The following is a 24,282-nucleotide window of genomic DNA, read 5'->3' as shown; positions in this document are numbered from 1 at the left end:
ATAACAATTTCCAGTTATTTGGACTGGACTTCAACTGGTAACCTAGAAAATCTCACTCTGTTAATGTGTCTGGGGCTAGTGAACAGATGTAGGGGGTTGTATTTTCAGTACCAGACTCAACCTTCCTAAACACAATACTCTCCACGAATAAAACACACCACCACATTCCAAGGGTAATGAGTATATATAAGGTTTCCAAGTCTGTACTCCCATGCAATCCCTTGTGGAACTCCCTGCCATAAGAGATTATTGAGGAACAAATCTTAACAGAAATCACTAAAGGATGAGACACAGGAATAATAAGAACATCATTCTCTATTACATTAGAATTATGTAACAAAATTAAAAATGTACAAAGGTTATCAATCCTCATGATTCAAAATGAAATGCAACCGAAAACTGTTGAGGGTGAAGAAGCAATTTCCATTATAGACATGTTATTGCATAACTGCCATCAAATGTTTTACATCTGCTTTTGAAGCAGCTGATACTGGCCATTGTCAGAGACAGTATGGCAAAGTCTATGTTCCGATAGATTTCTATGCATCTCCACTCTTTACTCTGGTTGAATTTCCGTAGCAGTCAATTGCCATTTTACTGAGAAAACAGTGCATGCCTAGGCCCAAGTATAAAAAAACTGTACTTATAAAAATAATGCCATGCATCATACTGTCAATCAATTCATGGCTTTTAAAGAATCGTATGTATAAGAAATGTTTCAGAGTAGCAGCCGTGTTAGTCTGTATTCGCAAAAAGAAAAGGAGGAATTGTGGCACCTTAGAGACTAACAAATTAATCTGAGCATAAGCTTTCATGAGCTACAGCTCACTTCATCAGATGCATTCTCAATGTTGCATGCATAGTATGTTTGAGTTGAAAGTGCTTTGTGTCTCACAAGTGATCAACACCTCAGACAATTGGGCCTGAAGTAGAATGAGTCAAATTAAAGGTATATATTTACAAAAGGATCTTTTTTTCCTTTCCCAGATCCTCCAGTATCTTCCATGTAATGAAACATGGCCAATATATCTCTAGATTTGGAAGCAAGCTTGGGTTACAGTGCATTGGCATGCATGAAAATGGTATTATATTTAATAATAACCCAGCACTCTGGAAAGAAATTCGACCTTTTTTCACCAAAGGTAAATTATTATGTATTTCTATATTTACCACATATCTACTGTACCATATATTTTGTGCTTCTGAAATGCTGGGATTGGCATTTTGTGTAAGTAACTATAAGGAGCCATTTTTCCTTCTCTGACCAGCCCCTCAAAATATTTCAGTCTTCTTTCCTCACTCATCCTGATTCTCATGACACTAGAGAAGGACTTTCAATAACTTTGCAAATTCCTAATTTCCTCTAAGCAAATCCTAATTATGTCCCACAAGCCACAGATTTGAATATTTTTACATTTGTGGCCCAGTGTTCATTTTAATTCAATGGCAATTTTGTAAGAATATTTATTTAACTAGAAGGTTCTGTATCCCAACTTCAACTGATTTCAAAGAAACTTCACTCCTACCCTAATTTAAAATGTGTTTATCATTTCAGAATGAACTTAAGAGCTCTGTGCAGCAGGAATCATTAATTGTTTTAGAACATTGAAAATCAGGGAAGTAACAGGGTCAGCTGAGAATATCAACTTAGCTGCTATGTAACAAGGCCCAGACTCAAAAAGGAAATGTGAGGTGTTATGACAATACTAAACAATGGGTCCCAGATCTGCAGCAGTATTTAGATCCATTAACATCCATTACTTTTAATGGGAGTTAAGTGCCTAAATTCCTTTGAGAATCTGAGCCTGAAACTTTATTTTAAGGCTGCACAACGTTTGTAATTTTGGGCTCATATGGTGTCAACAAACCTAAACTGTCAAATTTCAATTGTAGACTTTTTATAACATTTGGGGATCATTTGAACCTAACAACTTTAATGATTCCAACAAAACTTGCAGGTTTCTTAACAAACCCACGGAGTTTCAATAGTTCCCTTATTACTTTGTCCTTCTGCAACCCCCCATAATTCAAGAAAGGCTGTGGGCTCACTGCAACAGCTCCCTGTGGTGATTTTGGGGCCTGAATTAAGAAGCTGAAAAGACATGAAATATTAGAAAAGTATTAATTTGCCATCATTCTAAGTTTTCTATGCTATTATTCTTCTGCCACCCCCTATTTTGGGGTTTTGTCCCACATCTTCACCCTACCGGACATTGTTGCTGAAAAATATCAGCTGGTTCCAATTGGCATCTAGATTTTGGTTCGATTGGTCTACTCAGTCCTGGGGAGGTATACTTCTAATTACACAAATGTTCACCAACTCAGTTACAGTGTTGACCTCCTCCCCTCCCACTCACCACTGTTTCGATCACCTGTCCCCATATATGATAGCTTAACATCCTTGAGGCAACTACAGAAATTTCTTACATTGAAGAGTAGAGTAAGCATTGAGTGCATGATTTTCAAACACACTCAAAATTGGCCTAAGTCTACTCCCATTAAATGAACTTTAAAATTCTCATTGACTTCTTGGGAGCAGAGTTGACTAATGCTTTTAAAAATCCCTCCCATAACATTTTTAGGTTGGAATAAATGGTCATTTTTCACAATGGAGAGAGATAAATAGCGGGGTTCCCCCAAGGATCTGTACTGGGACCACTGCTTTTCAACATATTCATTAATAATTAGGGCCCTGCCAAATTCACAATCCAGTTTGGTCAATTTCATGGTCACAGGATTTTAAAAATCGTAAATGTCATGATTTCAGCTATTTAAATCTGAAATTTCACAGTGTTGTAACCGTAGAGGTCCTGATCCACAAAGGAGTTGGGGTGGGGGGGGGGTTCCGTAAGTTAGTGTAGGGAGGGTTGTGGTCCTGCTGCCCAATGCTTCTGCGCTGCTGCTGGCTGGAGTGCTGCCTTCAGAGCTGAGCAGCTGGAGAGCGGTGGCGGCTAGCCAGGCGCCCAGCTCTGAAGGCAGAGCCCCTGCCAGCAGCAGCGCAGAAGTAAGGATGCCTTGGTATGGTATTGCCACCCTTACTTCTGCGCTGCTGCCTGCAGAGCTGGGCCCTCAGTCTGCAGCCACCACTCTCCGGCCACCCAGGTCTGAAGGCAGCAACGCAGAAGTAAGGGTGGCAATACCGTGACCCCCCTAAAATAACCTCCCTACAATTCCCTTTTTGGGTCAAGACCCCTAATTTGATAAAACTGGTCTCCCCCATGAAATCTGTATAGTATAGGGTAAAAGCACAAAAGACCAGATTTCACAGCAGAAGACCAGATTTCATGGTCCGTGCCACGTTTTTCGTGGCCGTGAATTTGGTAGGGCCCTATTAATGATCTAGAAAAGGAAGTAAAAAGTGAGGTGGCAAAGTTTGCAGCCGATACAAAATTACTCAAGATAGTCAAGACTAAAGCTGGCAGTGAGGAGTTACAAAGGGATCTCACAAAATCTGGTGACTGGGCAACAAAATGGCACATGAAATTCAATGTTGATAAGTGTAAAGTAATGCATATTGGAAAACATAATTCCAACTAAACATACAAAGTGATGGGGTCTAAATTAGCTGTTACCACTCAATAAAAAGATCTTGGAGCTAGTATAGATAGTTCTCTGAAAACATTTGCTCAAGAGGCAGTGGCAGTCAAAATGTTAGGAACCATTAGGAAAAGGATAGATAAGACAGAAAATATCAGAATGCTACTATATAAATCCATGGTACACTCATACCTAGAATACTGAATGCAGTTCTGGTCACCCTGAATCAAAGATATATTAGAACTGGAAAAAGCACAGAGGATTGCAACAAAAATTATTAGGGGAATGGAACAACTTCCAGATGAGGAGAGATTGAAAAGACAGTCTGTTCAGCTTAGAAAAAAAAGAGACAACTAAGGGGGGATATGATAGAGGTCTATAAAATCATGAATGGTGTGGAGAAAGAGTGTTATCTACCGCTTCACACAACACAGGAGCCAGGGGTCACCCAATGAAATTAATAGGCAGCAGGTTTAAAACAATCATAAGAAAGTACTTCACATAACAGAGTCAACCTGTGGAACTCACTGGCAGTGGATGTTGTGAAGGCCAAAAGTATAACTGAGGTCAAAGGAGAATTAGCTAAGTTCATGGAGGATAGGTCAGGGATGCAACCCCACACTCTGGGTGTCCCTAACCTCTGGCTGCCAGAAACTGCAACTAGATGGATCACTCAATAATTGCCATGTTCTGTTCATTCCCTCTGAAGCATCTGGTACTTGCCACTGTCAGAAGACAGGGTACTGGGCTAGATGGACCATTGGTGTGAGCCAGAATGGCCATTCTTATATTCTTTTAATGCAATCTGGTAGTAAGATAGACAAGCCACCATGTGGCTGGCTAGTTCTCTACAGACCACCAGCAAGTGCTCTGTAGACAACCTATAGTCCATGTGAGAACAACCACCCTGGCAAAAATCAGAAGATACCATTAGAAACCAATATAGACTAGACGGAAAGTCTACTGGAGTCTACTGGAATTTTATAGAAATTGGGCAGATGATGAGGTATATGTTATTACTAGAGCTTTGTTAAAATTAGAAAATGGAGAAGAATTAAATAGAATTTGGTTTATGTAGCATCTTTCATGCTCAGGATATTTCAAGTTGTTTTACTAAATCATGACAGGTGCTGACCACCACAGCTACTGAAGTCAATGTAAGTTGTTGCCCAGCTCCTTTCTAAATCTGGCCATTTACTTAGGTGCATAAATATGGATCCAGGTACCTAACAAAGGCACCGAGAATTGAAAATTCCAGATTAATTAAGCCTCACACTGTGTTAAGTATTATAATAGTAATGGCTGGGGAATGGGAGCGTATATTTGCTTTGATTTAACATTTTGCTATTTTAATCAATATGTCCAAAGAGGGCTTTTTGTTTAAATCAGAGGATAGGTTAAAAAGCTAAAAACTGTAAAAATATTGTATTCCAATTACGTTGGTTACATCATCATCTGTTACAACTTTATTGCCACTGGGTGGATAATACAGATAACATGAAAGTTGAACAATCTGACTATTTTATATGTACATTTCAGCTTTGTCTGGTCCAGGTCTCGTGCGCATGATAGCAATTTGTGTTGAATCAACGAAAGACCATCTGGACAGATTGGAGGATGTGACTGCTGGACCGGGAAACATCAATGTGCTGAATTTTATGAGACAGATCACACTGGACGCTTCTAACACACTCTTTCTAGGGATCCCTTTGGATGGTACAGATAACATTCTTATATCTCATAATGGATCCACTTTTAAGGTGCATATTCACACAAAATTTCCCATTGCCATGAATGGGGAGTTTTGCCTGAGTAAGTACATCATGGTCTGGCTCTAATGCTCAGTTTTTAATAACACTGTCAGATTTGATTGCAATTAATTCTAATCATGAGCAAGAGCTTAAAAAGGTCTTTAAAAACCTGTATTCAGTTTTTAAGCCTGACAAGACCCAAGTATCGAGAAGTAGCATCTGCATCTTGACAGTTAGGCTAGTTTTCCAATATTCCTAACAATCACGATATAGTCAACAAATGGCAGGTTTCAGAGTAACAGCCGTGTTCGTCTGTATTCGCAAAAAGAAAAGGAGTACTTACGGCACCTTAGAGACTAACCAATTTATTTGAGCATGAGCTTTCGTGAGCTACAGCTCACAAAGTAATCCACACTTCCTCCATTGTGGGCATGCTGCAAACATAAAGTACCAAATTGCCAGCTGCAGAATGTTTGTTGGCAGACAAAAGTTTGTGAAATCTGCAAAACAAGATTTCCACGTACCTGCAGGCACCTATCCCACGATTATGTGCTTTTAAAGTTTTCCACTCATTTGTAATCCCCCACCCACCATCACTCCACTTGTGTGGGAGGTGGCTTGGCATTGGTTATCACATTGCAGCCTCCTTTCAGCTGAAGTGCCTTGGTTTTTACAAACTGCACAATCTGCACAGGAGTCTAAAAATATTTCACGCTGCTATTTATCACATTAAAACAAAATATTTGAATGTCAGTAATGGCAATGCCATGGCAGTAAAAGAGAAATATGATAATATTGAAACCCTACTTTTAAGGCCTGATCAGGCTCCCATTGACTTCAGCAGGAGCAGGCCTTTATTGTGCAGTTTAGGGTGACATTTGTGTGAACTAGCTATTGAAGTTTACATTTTACATTGCTGTTTGTTTATTTTTAATTTTCAGAAAATGCCATTGTGCTTAAAATTCAGAACTACTTCGATGCTTGGCAAACACTTTTGCTGAAACCTGACATCTTCTTTAAGATTTCTTGGCTGTACAAGAAATATGAAAAGTCAGCGTAAGTATCAACGGATTTACAGATCACCTGAGTAACATAAATCCCTCCTTCCTAGAGTCACTCTTGCTTGTCAGTTTTCTCTCTCTGTTTTAAAAGTGAATGAGAGGGACCATTCAGTTTAATTCAATTTAGTCTTGGTTTCTCTGCCGAGACACACATTAGTGCTAATTCAGGTATAAAACTGAAAATCACCAGTTCACTTCACACAGGCAGTGAAATGCCATCTTATGGTATCCACTTTCACTTACTACCTAACCAACCAGGGCTCCAGTAGTAACCTAGAAGGCTGGCAATTCCTTGAGACAGCAAGTCCTTTTTATAGTCAGGGCAATATAGTGAATGTTAAATCAGGCAATCAGTATAATCCTGCTTGTTGGTGCTTATATCTTTGCCAAAATTCTTCATTTCAGATTTAAACTTAGCATTTATCATGCTGGTTGTCATCTCTTTTCCCCCAAATAGGAACACATTAGTTTTGCCGTCTTTCTGTTTAAAGACGACAAGCACAAAAAACAACCAAAACCTTTTCTACTGAGTTTTCAGGGTCTCCTTTGTTTTCCTCTACCAAAAAATGACTGGTTATAAAACAAACGGGCAGTCACTTTGTCCTTACTTGGACAGATGTCCTTGACTAGTCTGATAAAATATTCACTATAAAAGTGTGTGTATTAAGTACTTTTCATACTATTGTGTCACAAGAACTCATGGGATTTTAAGGAAGGAAGGCTATCTACCATGGTGGAAATCCTGTCCCCAGGGAAGTCAATGGCAAAATTCACATAGAAGGTGAAATCCTGCCTCCAGTCAATCTCTAAAATGCCAACATTAGTCACTACACAATGGTATGTATGATACTAGAGCTTTACTCAGTATGTCTTAAGGAGATAACCGTGGTGCTCAGTTACTGCTAGATGACAACTACAGGCAAATGTTGAATTTTTAGTGGCTACTACTTCTTACTGTGAATGTGACAGACTCCTGAACCTAAAGTGAACTGAATTAGAGAACTGTAGCATACCAGGGTTTCCCATAGGTTTCTGATTCAACTGGAAGGGAGGACCATGCATTAATCAGGACTTCCTGCATTCAGTATTTCCACACAAATTGTATCAACTACAGACATTTTAATCCCTCTACAGTTGTTATTAAAATGGCTCTATCACTATACATAAAATAAGTGTGCCTTTTTGGGGATTCCCCTGGTCACGAAGAGGGCAGTCAAATCTCTCACTGGAAAACATCAAATATAGTGCCAGTAAAACACACATTATTTTTACTGGGCATATCTGAGTTTCACTGCAAAATGTCATTGGCAAGTGTAGACGCTCCCATGGTTTTGTGCAAAAAAGGACTTCATTCAGTATACAGTCAAGTTGTGAAATTCCTTGCCACATTTTCATCAAGTCTAATAATGGTCATGAATTTTTTCCTCTCTCATGTACAGCATTTTACAGTAGGCTACCTGTTTTCTGTGGGTTTGCCCACCTTCCTCTGGATCCACCTGTATTGGACACTGCTAGAGACATATTACCTTAGTTGATGGACCAATCTGGTCTGGCAGGGCAAATCTATGCTCTTATAGGTTCACTATAAGAACAGCGTCACTTTTCACTTCTCTAGAGGCAATCTGCCTTATTTTACTGCTTCACTACAGAATTATCCAAAGAATGTTTTTGTTTGTTTTATTGTTACATTTCCCATCCTGCATTACTAAGCACTAAAATATCACAGATGTTTATAGATATACTGGGTTCTATCTGTTTTCAGCAAGGATTTGAAAGAAGCAATTGAAATCTTAATAGAACAGAAACGACAGAGACTTTCCACTGTTGAAAAACTGGAAGACCACATGGACTTTGCATCACAACTGATTTTTGCACAGGTACTGAGAATATGAACAAAATATGAATTTGTCCAAAATGCTCCTGTCACCGAGAACAAAATGGGATTTGTAAACAGAGTTTGACTTAACCTATATAGCAGAAAGTAATGTCATTTAAAACTAATACAAATTAATTAGTGTTTGGAGCATTGCAACAAAGTTCCAGGCTTTGAATAATTGCATCCAAATGTTTGGTTGCTTGTCTGAACCTTTTCAGGTTATATCCATGTGCCCAAGGCGCTCAAGCTCATGCCCATATCCCCTCCACCCTCTCCTTGGCCCATATATTTTCCATTTATATAAACACCTTTTACTCCAAAGGATCCCCAAGTGCTTCAGAAATCATAACCATGCAGAATGTCTGGCAATCAAGTACACTCTGTGATGGAGTATAGCAAGTGAATGGTGCACAGTATGCTGCAGCACAGTGAGTGGAGGAGGAATTTGGGTTAAGCACAAACCCTTACTTTTCTTAAAAGAGTTATAGGATCATATATGCCAGGCAAGACATTGGTTTTCAGTGCTTCATCTGAGAGACACATGAAGTGGTTATTACTTCTCTCTCCCAGTAGTATAAAGGACTGAGTAAAGTCTGATAGGGCTTGAACCAGTTGTTTCAAGTGAGTCTACATATTCTACATTCTCCCTTTCCTGTTGACCTAAGAACCTTTGCTGGAGCTCAAGTCCAGCATTCAACATTTGCCCCCTTGAATTTTGTAGAGTCGTGGAGATCTGACTGGTGAGAATGTGAACCAGTGTGTGCTGGAGATGATGATAGCTGCACCTGACACACTGTCTGTGACTCTCTTCTTCATGCTAGTACTGATTGCAGAGCACCCTAAAGTGGAAGAGGATATGATGAAGGAAATCCAAGCTATTATAGGTAAAGGCTGTCTATAAAGACAATGATGTTGGAAAATAATTATGCTTGAGCAGTGATCTAATCATTTTCAGGAAGAAAAATCTAAAGTTTATTTATTGTGAAGTAGGTGCAATAATTATCTTGCTGCATAATATTGTAAAAAGAAAGATCTTTCAAAACTGAGTGGAAAAAAATGATAAAAGATAAACAACTAGTAAGGAAATAATAAATTAGGATCAGAGGCAATCGGCTAGAATGATGGGACCAAATTCAGCCCTCAGTTACACCAGTATAAACCTGTAGTCACTTCACCAACCTCAGTGGAATTATTCTGGATTTACACTGGTGTAACTGAGAGCAGAAACTGATTCATGGTGCTTTTTAACCACTGGTATTGAACTGTGAAATTAGGTATGATCTCTCCAGCTTAGCTGAGCTAACAACTATTCACATCATATTATCCCTATAAACATAGTATGCACAGGTAAAAAGCTGTTTAAAAATACTACATTCTCTCTGGAAAATTTTAAATTAAGAAATCTATCATGTGAATATTTTCTGCATAATAGTCAAACCATTCAAGCAATCAAAAAAGCATATGGAAAAAAGAGAAAGTCAGAATTTGCAAGTTGATCTATTAGCGATAAACTTAATCTTTTATTTTATTTTGAATATGCAATCTCATTAAGATATATTATATGGACACACCAAAGGATGAATCACCTGCATCGTGAAAGTCCCTCGCTAAGATACTGGTGAAGCCACATTTCTAATACTGAAATGAGGCCCCCGTTCTGGGAAGCATCCCTCTTCAGAGTCCACTTTAGCAAGTGCTTAGCTTCAGGCCTATACTTAAATCCCAAAGAAGTTAATAGGATTTAGGCATGTCCCTAAATACTTCCTGAATACGTATGGATTTAAACATGTGCTTAATTGCTTCCCTGAATTTGAGCACCTCATTAGTAGAAAGTTGTAGATCAACTGGAGTAAGTTGAAACAAAAGCAACAAAAATGGTTAAATGGCTGAAGAGAATGACTTGAGGATTTTTAAAACTCTGGTCCATTTTCTGGTCTTCTCTGAGGGATGCTAATGAACAGCAGACCCACAAATTATCTTAAACTTTTAGTCTTCCCTTTCTTTAATTTCTCTTCCCAGCCTAAAAAACAATGTAAATATTCACTGCATTCACTCTCATCCACCATTATCTCCAGGCACTCTGCTCCTTTATTTTGGTTCATTATGTTGCTTATAAACCAAGTTGCATATCTGAAATAAGTAACATTTGTGCAAAACTATTTTGAGAATATTTTCAATGTTGTCCCAGAGCTTTAGCTAAACGGCACCTGTCACCTTTCTTCCCTCCAGCTAGCAAGCTGCATCTCTCTTCTCTTTCTATCTTTCTTTCATGTGGATGTGTCTGTCTTTCTAGCTGGCCAGGAGCCTTGTAACCCAAGTGAATCCAGCAAACTCTGGACTTGTATGTTAAGTCAGCACATTGATATCTAAGTGTTGAGTCCCATGGGCCATACACGAGTAACAACAGTTCTCATTAATATGTAGCTGAAAGGCCTCTTTCACAACTATACTTGGCTTCCTAGAAGCAGTCAGCTATAATTTAATGCCAAAAGGCAGCCTCATATCTATCAACTACAAAATGCCTCAGCAAAACCTACATGTGCCACAATGTATCAGACTGCTGAGTTTTCTAAAGTAAATTGTCTCCTATAATCTCGTACACATCAGTGATTTCCCCAGTCAGTGTTGTGTACCTTGGCGAGATAGTAAGTTTAATTAATTATTCTTCTTTTACTAATACAGAGTTTTCCGCCCATATTAAGATCTAACCCCTGCTGCCTTAGGCTCCAGTTTTTCAGAAAGACCTGTAATTTTGAAGGCAGACTCATTTGGGAGAGCAGAAAATAGAGTTAATACAGCAGGGAAGCTTTCAGAAATATTTGTTTCCTTTGAACAACTGACCGAAAGTTTACTTCTCCCAATGTTTAGCTTTCAAACAGTTCCAGTAATTGCCAGGATTTCAAAAAATTCCATGACTGTCCCCTGCACCATTCCATTAAAGTTCACTGAAGAGGATACAGAACTGTACTGGAACAGCGCGAAGACAGCAAATAGGTTCAACAGTTAGCTAACTTTTTAAAAAATAAATATTTTAGTATAGGATAGTTGTAAAATTTGGGTGAGATTCACTGTCCCCTGCCCTGAGGGAGTACAAGTAGAGCTGGGCAGAGAAGGGTACTTCCATTTTGTGGAGGTTGAGAGATTTCCAAGTCTGGTTTTATTACAGTTCAGAATGAAACCCAAACATTTCAAAAATTTCTATTAAACATTTTCTCCTCATCTGTACAGGGAGCTCCCACTCTGAAACAGCCTTCCAGGTGGCCTGCTCCGGTGCAGAGCACCCTGGGAATTTGGGCTGTTAAGGAGTTGAAATACTGGGAACCAAGGATTCTGGGCTCTCAGCTCCCCATCAAGGAGCTGGAAGCCTATAAGCCCAGATTCCCAAGAAGCCAGACAGGTGAGCTGTCAGAAAACCAGGAAGGTTTCAGATGGAAACCTGCCTGGCAGGCATGTTTTGAAACCCCTGGCATGTAGGCTTCCATCAGAATCCTGCCTGGTTTTCAGTGGAGTTTTATTTTAATCCACCCATCACCATGAAAGGTTTCAATTTTGTTTTAATCACAGTTTGCCAATTCATGAATGTTTGGGGAATTTTATTCTGACCAGCCATAGTAGGGCTCCTGCAGATGTCTGAAAAGATCTCATACACTACACTTACATGGTCCTCATCATTGTAAGGTAGATAGAGAGATCAGTAGACCAATCTAAGAGTGGATGGCCGAGAAGTGGGTATTGTATCTCCTATATCACTCCTGGTTCCTGGCAGGAATTAAAGTCCTGATCCAATTTCTATTTAAATGAATGAATGTCTTTCCATTGACTCCAACAGGAGTTGAACCAGAGCTCATCTACATGATGCAGCAACGTTTCATAATTTGAAAACTCTGAAATAGTACTCCATTAAAATCCACTAGGAAACTTCTAGAATGACCTAGCAGGGTCTACACGGACCAATTAATGCTCAACATGTTAGTATGCTTTCAAAATCACACCTCCGTAGTGCTCATTGTCATATTGTGTAGAGAAACCTTCAGGTCTCAGCCCTGTTTTCCTGCCTTCCCCCACTAGTGCGACCCCTAAGAGAGAAACGCAGTGGAAATGCTAATTGCCTTCCTTCTGTATGTATCCCCATCTTTCAGCACAGGGCCTTACTGGTGCACTGGAGGTGTAATTTACACGCACAGCCTGTGCCACATGTCAGTGAATCTGGCCCTTCAGCTTAAGAATCTATAGCATGTTAAATCAGTTTCATACAAGGCCCTGCTCCTGCTCCACTGAACTGAAGCAGTTTTTCCATGGTCTTCAATGGCAGCAGGATTAGAGCCAGACTGTGTGGGAGAGAGGAGATTTGGCTTTGGGGCAGATCATTTTATTAGTCACATAGTGTCCATGTTGGTAAACAGTATGGCTGGCTTCTGTAGTATGTGAGGCAACACAAAGCCACAAGAACCCATAGGCTCCTTGTCACCATGTATCATGAAAGGAGACAGCATTTTTACTGAATGGAGAGATTTCCAAAACCATTCTGGCATCAACTGCAACATTTCAAACATCAATCAGGTAAAATGAGAATAGCAAAATCAACTTCTTTTGTCTGCTTTATTCCTCAAGGTGACAGAGACGTACAGAGCAATGACATGTCAAACTTAAAGGTTGTGGAGAATTTTATTAATGAGAGTATGAGATACCAGCCAGTTGTGGATTTGGTCATGCGCAAGGCTTTACAAGATGATGTAATTGATGGCTATCCTGTGAAAAGGGGGACAAACATCATTCTGAACATTGGACGTATGCATAAGCTTGAATTCTTCCCAAAGCCTAATGAGTTTTCTCTCAAAAATTTTGAGAAGAACGTAAGTTTCCTGTCTTCTTTCTGCTAGGGGATAGAGTATTATTTCTAATTAAAATGCAAAATGGGTCTTCCTTTTAATTGGATTAAGTCCTTTCCACAAGTCAGTTTCTCGTTATCCATGTAAGCACCTGGATGCACATCAGTTTTCATAGCACATTATAATGATTATGGTGGGCTCAATCATGCATGATGCTGAGCAAAATGGCACCACTCCAGCAAGCGCCTCAGGAAAGGTTTAAGTGTAAGCACACAAGTAGTACCATCGGGGATAGCCTCCTCAGCACCTTGTAGGATTGGGCCCAATGTCAACAGCAATGTATGAACAGCAAAACTTATTTGCAATCACCTTTTACTATTAAGGGGTCTTCCTTGGGCTTTTCTTCTTCTCCTATTCAGAATTTTGGCTTGTCATTAATTAAATGGCTGCTTTCCATAGCTAGAAATTAGATTATCCACTAAGAGCTGTTTCAAGTGGTAAAAATGTATCAAAATAGAGGTCGGGGGGTGTATTACTTATAACACAAATTATTTGGTTCCTCGGCTTTTGATCAAATTAACTGGAAGTAAGCGGAAGATACTACAATGCATTCAGTGGTAAAGGACATGGATTATGAAATTTTAAGATCAATTTAGCACTTCTCAAGAGGCACTTAGGATTATCAGGCTTTAATGGTTTGAAGCAAGTATTGAGTTCCTTAACTTCAAGAGGTAGCAGGCCAAAAAGCCATGCAAACTTGAAGGGCTTGACACGATCTTCTCCTAGAACAGGTACATCCCCATCTTGATTGTATAAGGCAAACCTCCTTATGCTGGTTTTGTGGGTTTTCCCACTATGCAAACTCCCTCCCCCATGCTCTAGTAACCTGCCAAATCCTAAGGGTTTGAGGGTAACATTAGTATTAATGTTTCCCAGAGGTTTAGTAGCACCTGTTGTATACTCAGTGTGTGGGTACTGTTTTGTTACCTATTCAAACCTTTTATTAGCTCTTGGAAAATACCTCCAAAAACATCCACACATAATATTCAAATAAAAAAGTGAATAGAAGAATCCATTTTGACACCCATTTTGTGCTAATTTTTAGTGAATGTTTTAGGAAACATGTTTACTGGTGGGGATCTTTGCAGAAACAATTAAGAAAATATGAGGGGATATTTACCATAAATTAAAGTTGAACTCTCGAATGTGAAGATTCAAACTAGAAATGAGATCCTAGGATTTACATTCATCCAGTCAGAGAATAAACAGTATCATGTACTCTGTCCAACCAATCAAAACTAACCAACAAGGCGAATATTTTCATGCTGATAGTTAACTACCAACAATGAACTTTGCACACAATCTTCAGCCCAAGAATTCATCATTGTGGAAAATTCACAAAGAGAAAAAGTGGCTAAATTTATCAAGTTAATTATTCACTCTAGATTATTTCATCAATCTTATCCATTATTTCCATTCTAACCATTTCTCTCAGTGGATTTCTTGATTGCTTTCTAAACTCATTTTGCTGCTAAAAATATTCCCCTTTGAGCAAGTATTTAAAGCAGACATTTTCTTGGGATTCATAACTAATGTAATGTGAGCAATACAATCTGACTTGGTTCATTCTGTTTGCCACATAACACACATTATTCTAAATGAACAGCAACCCACACCAATCAATAAGTTAACTGATGAGATTATGATATCATTGGAATCCAGACACATATTTCCAGCTTCCGAGACCAGTTCCTGCCCTCATTCACACCCTGTGCAAGACCACTGTAGTCAGTGGGATCTACTGGCCATCATTTATGGGCAGAATTTGGCTGCCTCACTTTTGCAGTTCTTGAGGTCATAGAATGAGATTGCAATTTTAAATGTTATTTCCACAAGTTTTTTTATTTGATCTTTTTAAAAAAAAAAAAAAAAGGATAAAAACAAACAAAATGATATTAAGGCCAGGAAGTCTACATGTAAAAAAATACTTAAACCAAAAAGAATCTGTCTAAAGATTTCCCCATAAAATGCTTAGAGATTTCAATGATATTCTTAATAATTCAGTTCTGGAAATTGTTCTATGTGCTTTCAATGCACCTTTCTGATTGTTTCACACAGGTTCCTTCTCGCTACTTTCAGCCATTTGGATTTGGCCCTCGTGGCTGTGTAGGAAAGTTTATTGCCATGGTAATGATGAAGGCGATCCTGGTGACTCTTCTGAGACGGTACAGAGTACAGACCCCGAAAGGAAGAGGCCTTAACAACATCCAGAAAAGCAATGACTTATCCATGCACCCAAATGAACGACAGCCCTTTTTGGAGATGTTTCTCATGCCAAGAAGAAACATAGACAAGTGTCAGGATGACTAACAACACATCACTAGTGGTCTCAGAGGTGTAAGGTTTCTGAGGTTGTAGTCAAATTCTGAGAAATGTCCACCCTCCTAGGTGCAGTCACGCATGCTCTGAACTAAACATTTTGTTGTTCTTAATGCATTGCTGCTCTAGGTGATCACATGTTCTGCTGCACAGCAGAACCAGGTTCTGGTCACTATTCAAAACTGATAAATAAGTTCCAAGTATATAGACAAGTGCTGTCTTCAGTTGATGAGATGTTGCATGCAGAAACTGTCATTACTTTTTAAAAAACATCCAATTCAAACAGAATTCTGTTCTGCTTCTGACACTGCAAGTCCTGAGTGTTCCATGCCTGCAGGCTTGCGTGATATGGTTGGGATTCGCTGTGAAGGGTTTTTGTTTTGTTTTGGCAGAGGTGAGCCCCCGCAAGAAGCATCATCAGCTGTTGTTATAACAGGTCTAATTATCTGTCATCAAAAACATTTTAGTGAACACTACTAATGTATGAGAAATAAAGTATAAAGTATGAGAAACACTGGGAAATGTATAACTGTATTTATCTATAGCAATTACTAAATTCCTCTAAGGGTAATGAGGATATAGCCAGTTTACCAATATACTGTCTATAGAATGAGAAGTTTGAAACAATTTTTCCCTCTGCAATGTTTTTCCTTCTGGTATATTAAACAGATAAGATCAAAGAATGATTAGGTTAGATACATTTTGTTGATTATATTAAATTCTAAAGGTATCAAGAAATAGATAGCATTTGAGACAACTGCAGTAGGCTTCCAAGGTCTCTATTCCCAAAGTCATAGCCACAGCAGCTCCGTAAGTGTCTTCACCTCACACCATTAATGCCCAATCATGACTGAAAAGTATGGAGCCCGACACCCAGGAGATAAGGGAAGAGGAAACAGGTGGAACACAGCATTCCCCAACCCTGAGGGAGAGCTTTCTCACCTCTCCCAGCTTGGCGGGAGTAGTTCTTCTTCCTCCTCAGTTGTTGCAATGAAAACATATCCTCCTATTTCAATGATTATTATTTATTACATACATTACCATGGCCCCTAGGAACCATCATCATGGATGAGTACCCCTTCTACTTAAACCACAGCTGACACGTGCCAGGGACTTCTGTCTTAAAGGGTAAGATTTTGGGTTGTTCCTCCTAAAGAGACCCCAGCAGGAGGGAGAATCCCTTCCAAATCCCACACAACCCTCATCGCTCCTTTTTCAAGGCAATGGCCAAATGCTGCTCTCAAGTACACGGGTGCTCTCCCATTGACTTCAATAGGACTACACTGGTGTAAACGAGAACAGCAGCTGACTCCAGATGTGGATGCTGGTCACTCTTGACAATGACGAATGGACTTCATTCATCCACTCCAGGGCAGGTGTGGGGTTCAGGGGTTGACTGATCAGAAGTTTGCTACATCAATCAGGAAACATCCTGAAACAGTAAACAGACATGTATAGAGCATTGTGAAGGGTATTTTTTACAACTAGGTACACCTTTTATCAGGATTAGCTTTAAGAACAGGTCTGAAACCAGTTTTTGACCTTCCAGAAATCACATATGTGAAAGTCAGCTAACAGGAGTTCTACATGCAGAACAACATTTCCCGCTGAAAATGTGGCTAGGTGCAGAAACATCTTTCATTGCACATTCCTACAGAATAGCACCCCAAGGTCCTGTGTATCAAAATGTGTCTGTTACCAGTTACATGGGTCAGTAGCAACTGTCATAAAAATATAATTTGTGGTTTAATGAAAGACATTGGTTAGACAAGGAAATTCCAGGTTTTATGCATATGAAAGGGAGTCCTCAAAATTAATACTTGATAAAGGCCAAACAATCAGTCAGAAGCCTTCTTATTTAGCCCTGTCCTGACAGGTTAGTTAATCTGTACACAAATGGTCAAACAAAGTACATCCTTCTATGCCTAGAACAAATAAATATCTAAATCCTGTTTTATGCCACTTAGGAGAATAGCAAAGTGAGGTCCGCAATATCTCTCTCTGACTGGTGTCCTTTTGCAGCTCACTGCTCTCATATAACTCTGTCAAGAGCAAGATTTATACAGTACTGAATATTAAAATAAGAATATGACAATCACTGAAACAAATAAGAGTTTTCAGCCATGTGTAATGAAACAGCTTCAGTTGTAAATAATGATCAGGACAAGAAGCTGCATATTTTGGGGACTCACAGAATCATCAAAAAGTAGAACAGAAAGGGACCTCAAGAGGTCATCAAGTCCAGCCCCTATGCTGAGATAGGACCAAGTTATCCTAGATCAGAGGTGGGCAAACTATGGCCCGGGAGCTGCATCGGGCCCTTCAGACATTTTAATCTGTCCCTCAAGCACCGGCCAGGGAGCAGGGTCCAGGGCTTGCCCTGCTCCAGCACTCCAGTCGAGGAGCGGGGTCGGGGGCTTGCCCCGCTCCATGCATACTGTGGCTCTGTGCAGCTCCTGGAAGCAGCAGCATGTCCCCCCTCCAGCTCCTATATGTAGGGGCAGCCAAGGGGCTCCACATGCTGCCCCCAACCCAAGTGCCACCCCCACAGCACCCATTGGCCGGGAACCATGGCCAATTGGAGCTGCAGGGGCAGCACCTGCGGACTGGGCAGCATGCAGAGCTGCCTGGCCATACCTCCACGTAGGAGCTGGAGGTGGGACATGCTGCTGCTTCCGGATGCTGCTTGAGGTAAGCACTGCCTGGAGTCTGCACCCCTGACTCCCTCACACACCCCAACCCCCTGCCCCAGCCCTGATCCCCCTCCTGCCCTCCGAACCCCTTGGTCCCAGCCCGGAACACTCTCCTGCACCCCAAACCCTCATCCCCACAGCCCATGCCCCCGGCCAAAGCCCTCACCCCCCCACTGCACCCCAACCCTGTGCCCCAGCCCAGAGCCCCTTCCTGCACAGTGAACTCCTCATACAATTTCCATACCCAGATGTGGCCCTCAGGCCAAAAAGTTTGCCCACTCCTGTCCTAGACCATCCCTGACAGGTGTTTGTCCAACCTGCTCTTAAAAACCATTGATGGGAATTAGACAACTTCCTTTGGAAGCCTATTCCAGAGTTTAAGTACTCTAATAGGTAGAAAGTTTAACTAACCTAAATTTTCTTTAAGCCCATAACTTCTTGTCCTACCTTCAGTGGACATGGAGAACACCATCCTCTTTATTACAGCCTTAAACATATTTGAAAACTGTTACCACCCATCTTCTTTTCTCAAGACTAAACATGCCAAGTTTTTTAAAATCTGACCCGGGGGAAAGGTTATCATTTTTTGTTGCTCCCCTTTGGGTTACTCTGTTTCTGAATTGTGGCACCAGACTTGGACACAGTACTCCAGCTGAGGTCTCACAAGTGCCAAGAAGAATGGGAAGAAAAGGAAAAAAGGAGATCTTCCAGGGAAGATGGTGCTACAAGGGAGTTCAAAGATCAAAATGGCAGCAGATTAATTTACTACTGCTAGCTAGCTAAGGCTTTTCCAAAGTGCCTTCCTTATACCCACTGGCATGTTATCTAAGTATTATATCTTAATGAAGTGCAGCCCCTAGATCATTCTGTCAACTAAGTGTATAGGCAATACTAGGTATCTGTTTGGTAATGCTGACTTTGGGTTGAATATAAGGCCCAGGAAAATGTTTTTACTGAAACCTTATAGAAACAGAATGTGATTTTCAAAAGAGCCTAAAGAAAAGGAGTACTTGTGGCACCTTAGAGACTAACCAATTTATTTGAGCATGAGCTTTCGTGAGCTACAGCTCACTTCATCAGATGAACATCTGATGAAGTGAGCTGTAGCTCACGAAAGCTCATGCTCAAATAAATTGGTTAGTCTCTAAGGTGCCACAAGTACTCCTTTTCTTTTTGCGAATACAGACTAACACGGCTGTTCCTCTGAAAAGAGCCTAAGTGACTTCAGAGCATGAATCCTATTGACTTCCACTGAGATGTGTGTGCCTATGTCACTCAGGAGCTTTGGAAAAATTCATGCCCAAAGAGTTGGGTAGAAAAAAAAGAAGAGGAAGTGGTAATGAACTAGTTAAATTCCCCACCTTACACTACTAGGGCACAGCAGATATCCTGATGTAGAAACCCATGTGGAATGACTAGAAGAAAAGCAACAACAAAATTCAGGTCCCATTAATTAGTAGCTGATGTATTCACCTCAGATTTGGGTATAGATTGGTTCAGTTGTAAATTGTTTGTAAGTTATTTCAGATCCCTAGGTTAAGAGAGCTGCCTAAACAGAGCATTAATGTATTGACAGTCTTGGTAGAGAATAGATAAGTTATTATAAAGTATCTGCTGAAAACATATTGTAACGGTTCTCACTGGAATGGCTTTATTCTCTTTGGGCTTCTGCACTGATGTGATGACCCTCACATTGCATGAACAAAAGCATTTTTAATAGGGCTGTCAAGCTATTAAAAAAATTGTCATTAATCACACTGTTAATAATAGAACACCATGTATTTAAATATATTTGGATATTTTCTACATTTTCAAATATATTGATTTCAATTACAACACAAAACAAAAAGTGTACAGTGCTCATTTTATAATTATTTTTGGTTACAAATATTTTCACTGTAAAAACCAAAATAAATGGTATTTTTCAATTCCTTCATTACAAGTACTGTAGTGCAATCTCTTTATCATGAAAGTTGAACTTACAAATGTAGAATTATGTACCAAAAAACCTGCATTCAAAAACAAAACAATGTAAAACTTTAGCGCCTACAAGTCCGCTCAGTCTTACTTCAGCCAATCGCTCAGACAAACAAACTTGTTTACATTTGCGGGAGATAATGTTGCTGACTTCTTGTTTACAATGTCACCAGAAAGTGAGAACAGGCGTTCTCGTGGCACTGTTTTAGACATTTTTGCAAGGTTTTTACTAGATGCACTAAAGATTCATATGTCCCTTCATGCTTCAACCACCATTCCAAATAGGGAATCAGCATGGATTCATGTGGTCTGGAATGGTGGTTCAGGGTCTGTAGTTTCCGCATTGGAGTGTTGCTCTTTTAAGATTTCTGAGAACATGCTCCACACCTCATCCCTCTCAGATTTTGGAAGGCATTTCAGATTCTTAAACTTTCGGTCAAGTGCTGTAGTTATCTTTAGAAATCTCACATTGGTACCTTCTTTGTGTTTTGTCAAATCTGCTGTGAAAGTGTTCTTAAAACAAACAACATCTGCTAGATCATCATCTGAGACTGTTATAATATGAAATATATGGCAGAATGCAGGTCAAACAGAGCAGGAGACATACAATTCTCCCCCAAGGAGTTCAGTCACAAATTTAATTAATGCATTTTTTTAAACTAGTGTCATCAGCATGGAAGCGTATCACCTGGAATGGTGGCTGAAGCATGAAGGGGCATACCAGTGTTTAGCATATCTGGCAAACAAATATCTTGCAATGCCTACTACAAAAGCTTATCCTAGTGATTAGCTGAACAAAAAGTAGGACTGAGTGGACTTGCAGGTTCCAAAGTTTTACATTGTTTTGTTTTTGAGTAGAGTTTTGTAACAAAAAAAATCTCCATTTGTAAGCTGCACTTTCATGATAAAGAGATTGCACTACAGTATTTGAATGAAGTGAATTGAAAAATACTATTTCTTTTGTTTATCATTTTTACAGTGCAAGTATTTATAATAAAAATAATATAAAGTGAGCACTGTAAACTTTGTATTCTGTGTTGTAATTGAAATCAATATATTTGACAATGTAGAAAAACATCCAAAAATATTTAATAAATTTCAATTGGTATTCTATTGTTTAACAGTGTGATTAAAACTGTGAATAATCATTATTAATTTTTAATTGCAATTAATTTTTTGAGTTAATCACGTGAGTTAACTGTGATTAGTCAACAGCCCTAGTTTTTGATACAGTACTCTGGAGAAACAGACAGCTAAAAGTGGGGAAATTAATCTTTTTTCTTCTTGCTGTAGCTACAAAATATTAAATCTAATTTTTCATGACATGTTGCAGATAGAGGCTTGTATGGAAGGTATAGAATGTAATTGTTTACCTCTGTAATCCCTATAAAATGTTTTAATATCTTTCTTTGCAGGCATTAAAAAATGTAATAGGAACATGTTGATGTCACTGTGTCAGCCAGTGGATTGGACAGGTACCTGAAGGATGAGAGTTCAAATGCTACTGGTTTGTTAGTTCCATATATGTTATATGATTAGACTATTTTTTTCTCACTATAACATAAAAGAAATAAACTTTTATTCAACTTTCTTAAAAACTGGATATAAAAAATCTGACACCCTAATTAAAGTAGAAAAGAGAATACTTCTAAAAACCACCTGGTATTAATATTATAACTGCTAACTTAAAAATTTAAACAATGTATATAAATGGGCACGTTATAGAAGACAAAGGGTGCTTAAATCCCATCTCCCTTCCAAGGACCTCTAAAATGTACTATTAGTGTTACTTAGCACTTTACAAACACTAACTAATACATTTTCACATGAGGAAAGTAAGTAAGTACTACTAGTCACATTTCACAGATGGGAAAACAGAAACACATGGTGAATTCTTGGCCCTATTGGAGTGACTAGGAGTTTTGCCATTGACTTCATTAGAACTAAAATTTCACACCCAAGGTGAAATTAACTCATATGGAGTTACTTCAGTACAACTAAGATCTGAATTGTGCCTAGAGAGGTCAAGAGTCTTGCCCAAGGCCACTTAGCACTTCAGTTGCAGAGCCAGGATTAGAACTGAGAAATTCTTCTTTTCCATGCCCATGCCTGCACCCCTAGATCACAGTACCTCCATTCTAGACTAAGATGCCTCCATTAATATAGATTTAGAAAACAAAAGGAGAACATTTTGTCCTGATTGTGCCTCCTTTAACTTGATCATTTACTGATTTGCATCTTTCTGTTAAGAACATGCCTTGATATGCCTGATACCTTAAAATGTTAAGCACAGTATTTTGCTGACCACATATTTTACACTGGTACAAAAACTTGTAAAAATCATGGTGCCTTCATTTTCTTTGAGAACGAACTACATATTAATTCTCTTTCTGTTCACTCTGCACAAAAAAAAAAAGGAAACAGACTTTACTTTTCTAGAGCTACCTTAGTTTCTAATTTTCCATTTAATAATTATTATTATTCTTTAATAGATAAAGCTTTCCTCAGTAATGGAATTAATACATTATATTTGAATTTTGCTATCAAATTAAAAAAGGATTATATTAAACTATGTAGATAACTGGAAAATGAATGACAATCATTCCTTTAATACCTTATTTGAGAGTTTGTGGCCTGGAATTTGGAAACATGACAGAAATAATATTGTCAAATGAAGAGAGTTTTGTTTTGTTATTTGTACAGAAACTTGTAAATTTATTTTCCATAAATATTTTGAGCTAGCCTTGTCCCTATCTGCTTTGATAATAGTGGGCTTGATCCTGCAGTCATTATTCCTATTGCTATGTACCTACGAAAGGACTACTGGATTGGACCCATAAACAGTTAATCTGGACCCCAATCTTCCAAAACATTACTCAAGCCAGCTGTAGGTATATATAGGGCTACTTGTAAGGGTATTTGCAGGATCAGGCCCATATTCTTCTCCTGTGCTTTCCTTCATCCCCACAAGATCTGCAAATAGTGAAAACACTTTTCAAATTTGCAGTGTGGATGTAAGCAAATTTGTTGATTTAGATATGAATGTGCTATTGTACCTTGTTATTGCTCTGGATTTAAATGATGTTTCATTATCAGGTATTGTGAAAAGTTTATTGACCTTCAGAATGACATTGGGTCTACTATTGGGCAGTAACTACTTCACTAGTGTTAAATCTATTCATATAGATCAGTATTTTACAAGTTAGTGTCATTATAGATGAACAGACCTTAAATATGGAAAAGGTGTTTGACAAATAAAAGTACTGTGCATAAAAAAAGTTTTAAATTGTCCACTTTACTTCATGATCTCAAACTACAAAAAATAAAATAAAGCGTGTATATTTACACAATCAGTACTTAAAATATTAGATACAATGGGTGAAGACCTGGCCCTATGGAGGTCCATGACAAAGCTCCCATTTTGTTCAATGGGGCCAGGATTTCACACAATGGTTTTCAATTAAATCATGAGAGATTAAATCATTAAAATTCAAACATGAGTTTGTCTGTTTACTCCTGAATGCACTGTGAAATTATGGCACAAGTCTTCAACGGAAAGAAAGTGGGCGAAATTCACCTCATTCATACCTGTGACAGTACACTGAAATCAATACAGTTGCACGGGTATAACAAGGAAGAATTTGGTCTGGCACTACAAATCGAGAAGGGCACACTAGCATAGGTCTGAAGGAAAGAACTAAGATTTGATGTCTTAAAGGCTTAAATTTATATTTTATTATTTATTAACAAAATACAAATGCCAAAAGTCAGAGTGGACAAACTAACATTAGAACAATAGCACTCAGATTGTTCACTCTCTGGATTCTCCAATAGTTTTAATTTTATCCTTTCAGTTACTATTCCACTGGATTGAAACATTAAATCTTAAACTATAGCCTTTATTAAAATTACAGTTTTGTGGAAGGAAAGGAATTTAATATCGTTATGGGCAGGAAAACAATCCAGCTATCGGGCCAAATTCTGCTCTCAGTTACACCAGTAAAGATCTGAAGCAACTCCATTGTGTAGCAGAGTAGAATTTGGTATTGGAAGAATACATTTCCCAGAACTTCAGGGCTTTTAAAACTATTAAGGCTGAAAATAATATAACCCAGCTACTAGTTGCATCAGCCTTAAACTCGATACTAAAGAACTTCTAAACAAATATTGTTTACTTAT

At 38.8% G+C, this 24,282-nt stretch overlaps 1 protein-coding gene and 1 long non-coding RNA gene across 4 annotated transcripts in view; one reads left to right on the top strand and one right to left on the bottom strand.

Annotated features, from left to right (window-relative positions):
• Positions 1 to 15,955, top strand: part of CYP19A1 (cytochrome P450 family 19 subfamily A member 1) — a 38,133-nt gene extending 22,178 nt beyond the window's left edge. For 2 of the 3 annotated variants that reach the window (XM_048867587.2, XM_075133092.1), the window contains exons 4-10: positions 988 to 1,142; positions 5,077 to 5,349; positions 6,230 to 6,344; positions 8,112 to 8,226; positions 8,947 to 9,109; positions 12,837 to 13,078; positions 15,173 to 15,955. In XM_048867587.2, coding sequence (XP_048723544.1) covers positions 988 to 1,142; positions 5,077 to 5,349; positions 6,230 to 6,344; positions 8,112 to 8,226; positions 8,947 to 9,109; positions 12,837 to 13,078; positions 15,173 to 15,424 — 1,315 coding nt within the window. In that variant the 3' untranslated portion in view covers positions 15,425 to 15,955. The remainder of the gene's footprint in view (positions 1 to 987; positions 1,143 to 5,076; positions 5,350 to 6,229; positions 6,345 to 8,111; positions 8,227 to 8,946; positions 9,110 to 12,836; positions 13,079 to 15,172) is intronic. The other variant, XM_048867588.2, reaches the window with a different exon arrangement.
• A 99-nt stretch (positions 15,956 to 16,054) lies between these two features.
• Positions 16,055 to 24,282, bottom strand: part of LOC142073393 (uncharacterized) — a 142,492-nt gene continuing 134,264 nt past the window's right edge. Inside the window, exon 3 of the long non-coding RNA XR_012670243.1 lies at positions 16,055 to 16,865. This is a non-coding gene — a long non-coding RNA (uncharacterized LOC142073393). The remainder of the gene's footprint in view (positions 16,866 to 24,282) is intronic.

This window comes from Caretta caretta, chromosome 10, assembly GCF_965140235.1.
Source record: "Caretta caretta isolate rCarCar2 chromosome 10, rCarCar1.hap1, whole genome shotgun sequence".
Taxonomy (NCBI): domain Eukaryota; kingdom Metazoa; phylum Chordata; order Testudines; family Cheloniidae; genus Caretta; species Caretta caretta.
Note: the sequence above shows the minus strand (reverse complement) of the source record. Positions and strands in the feature narration are given on the sequence as shown.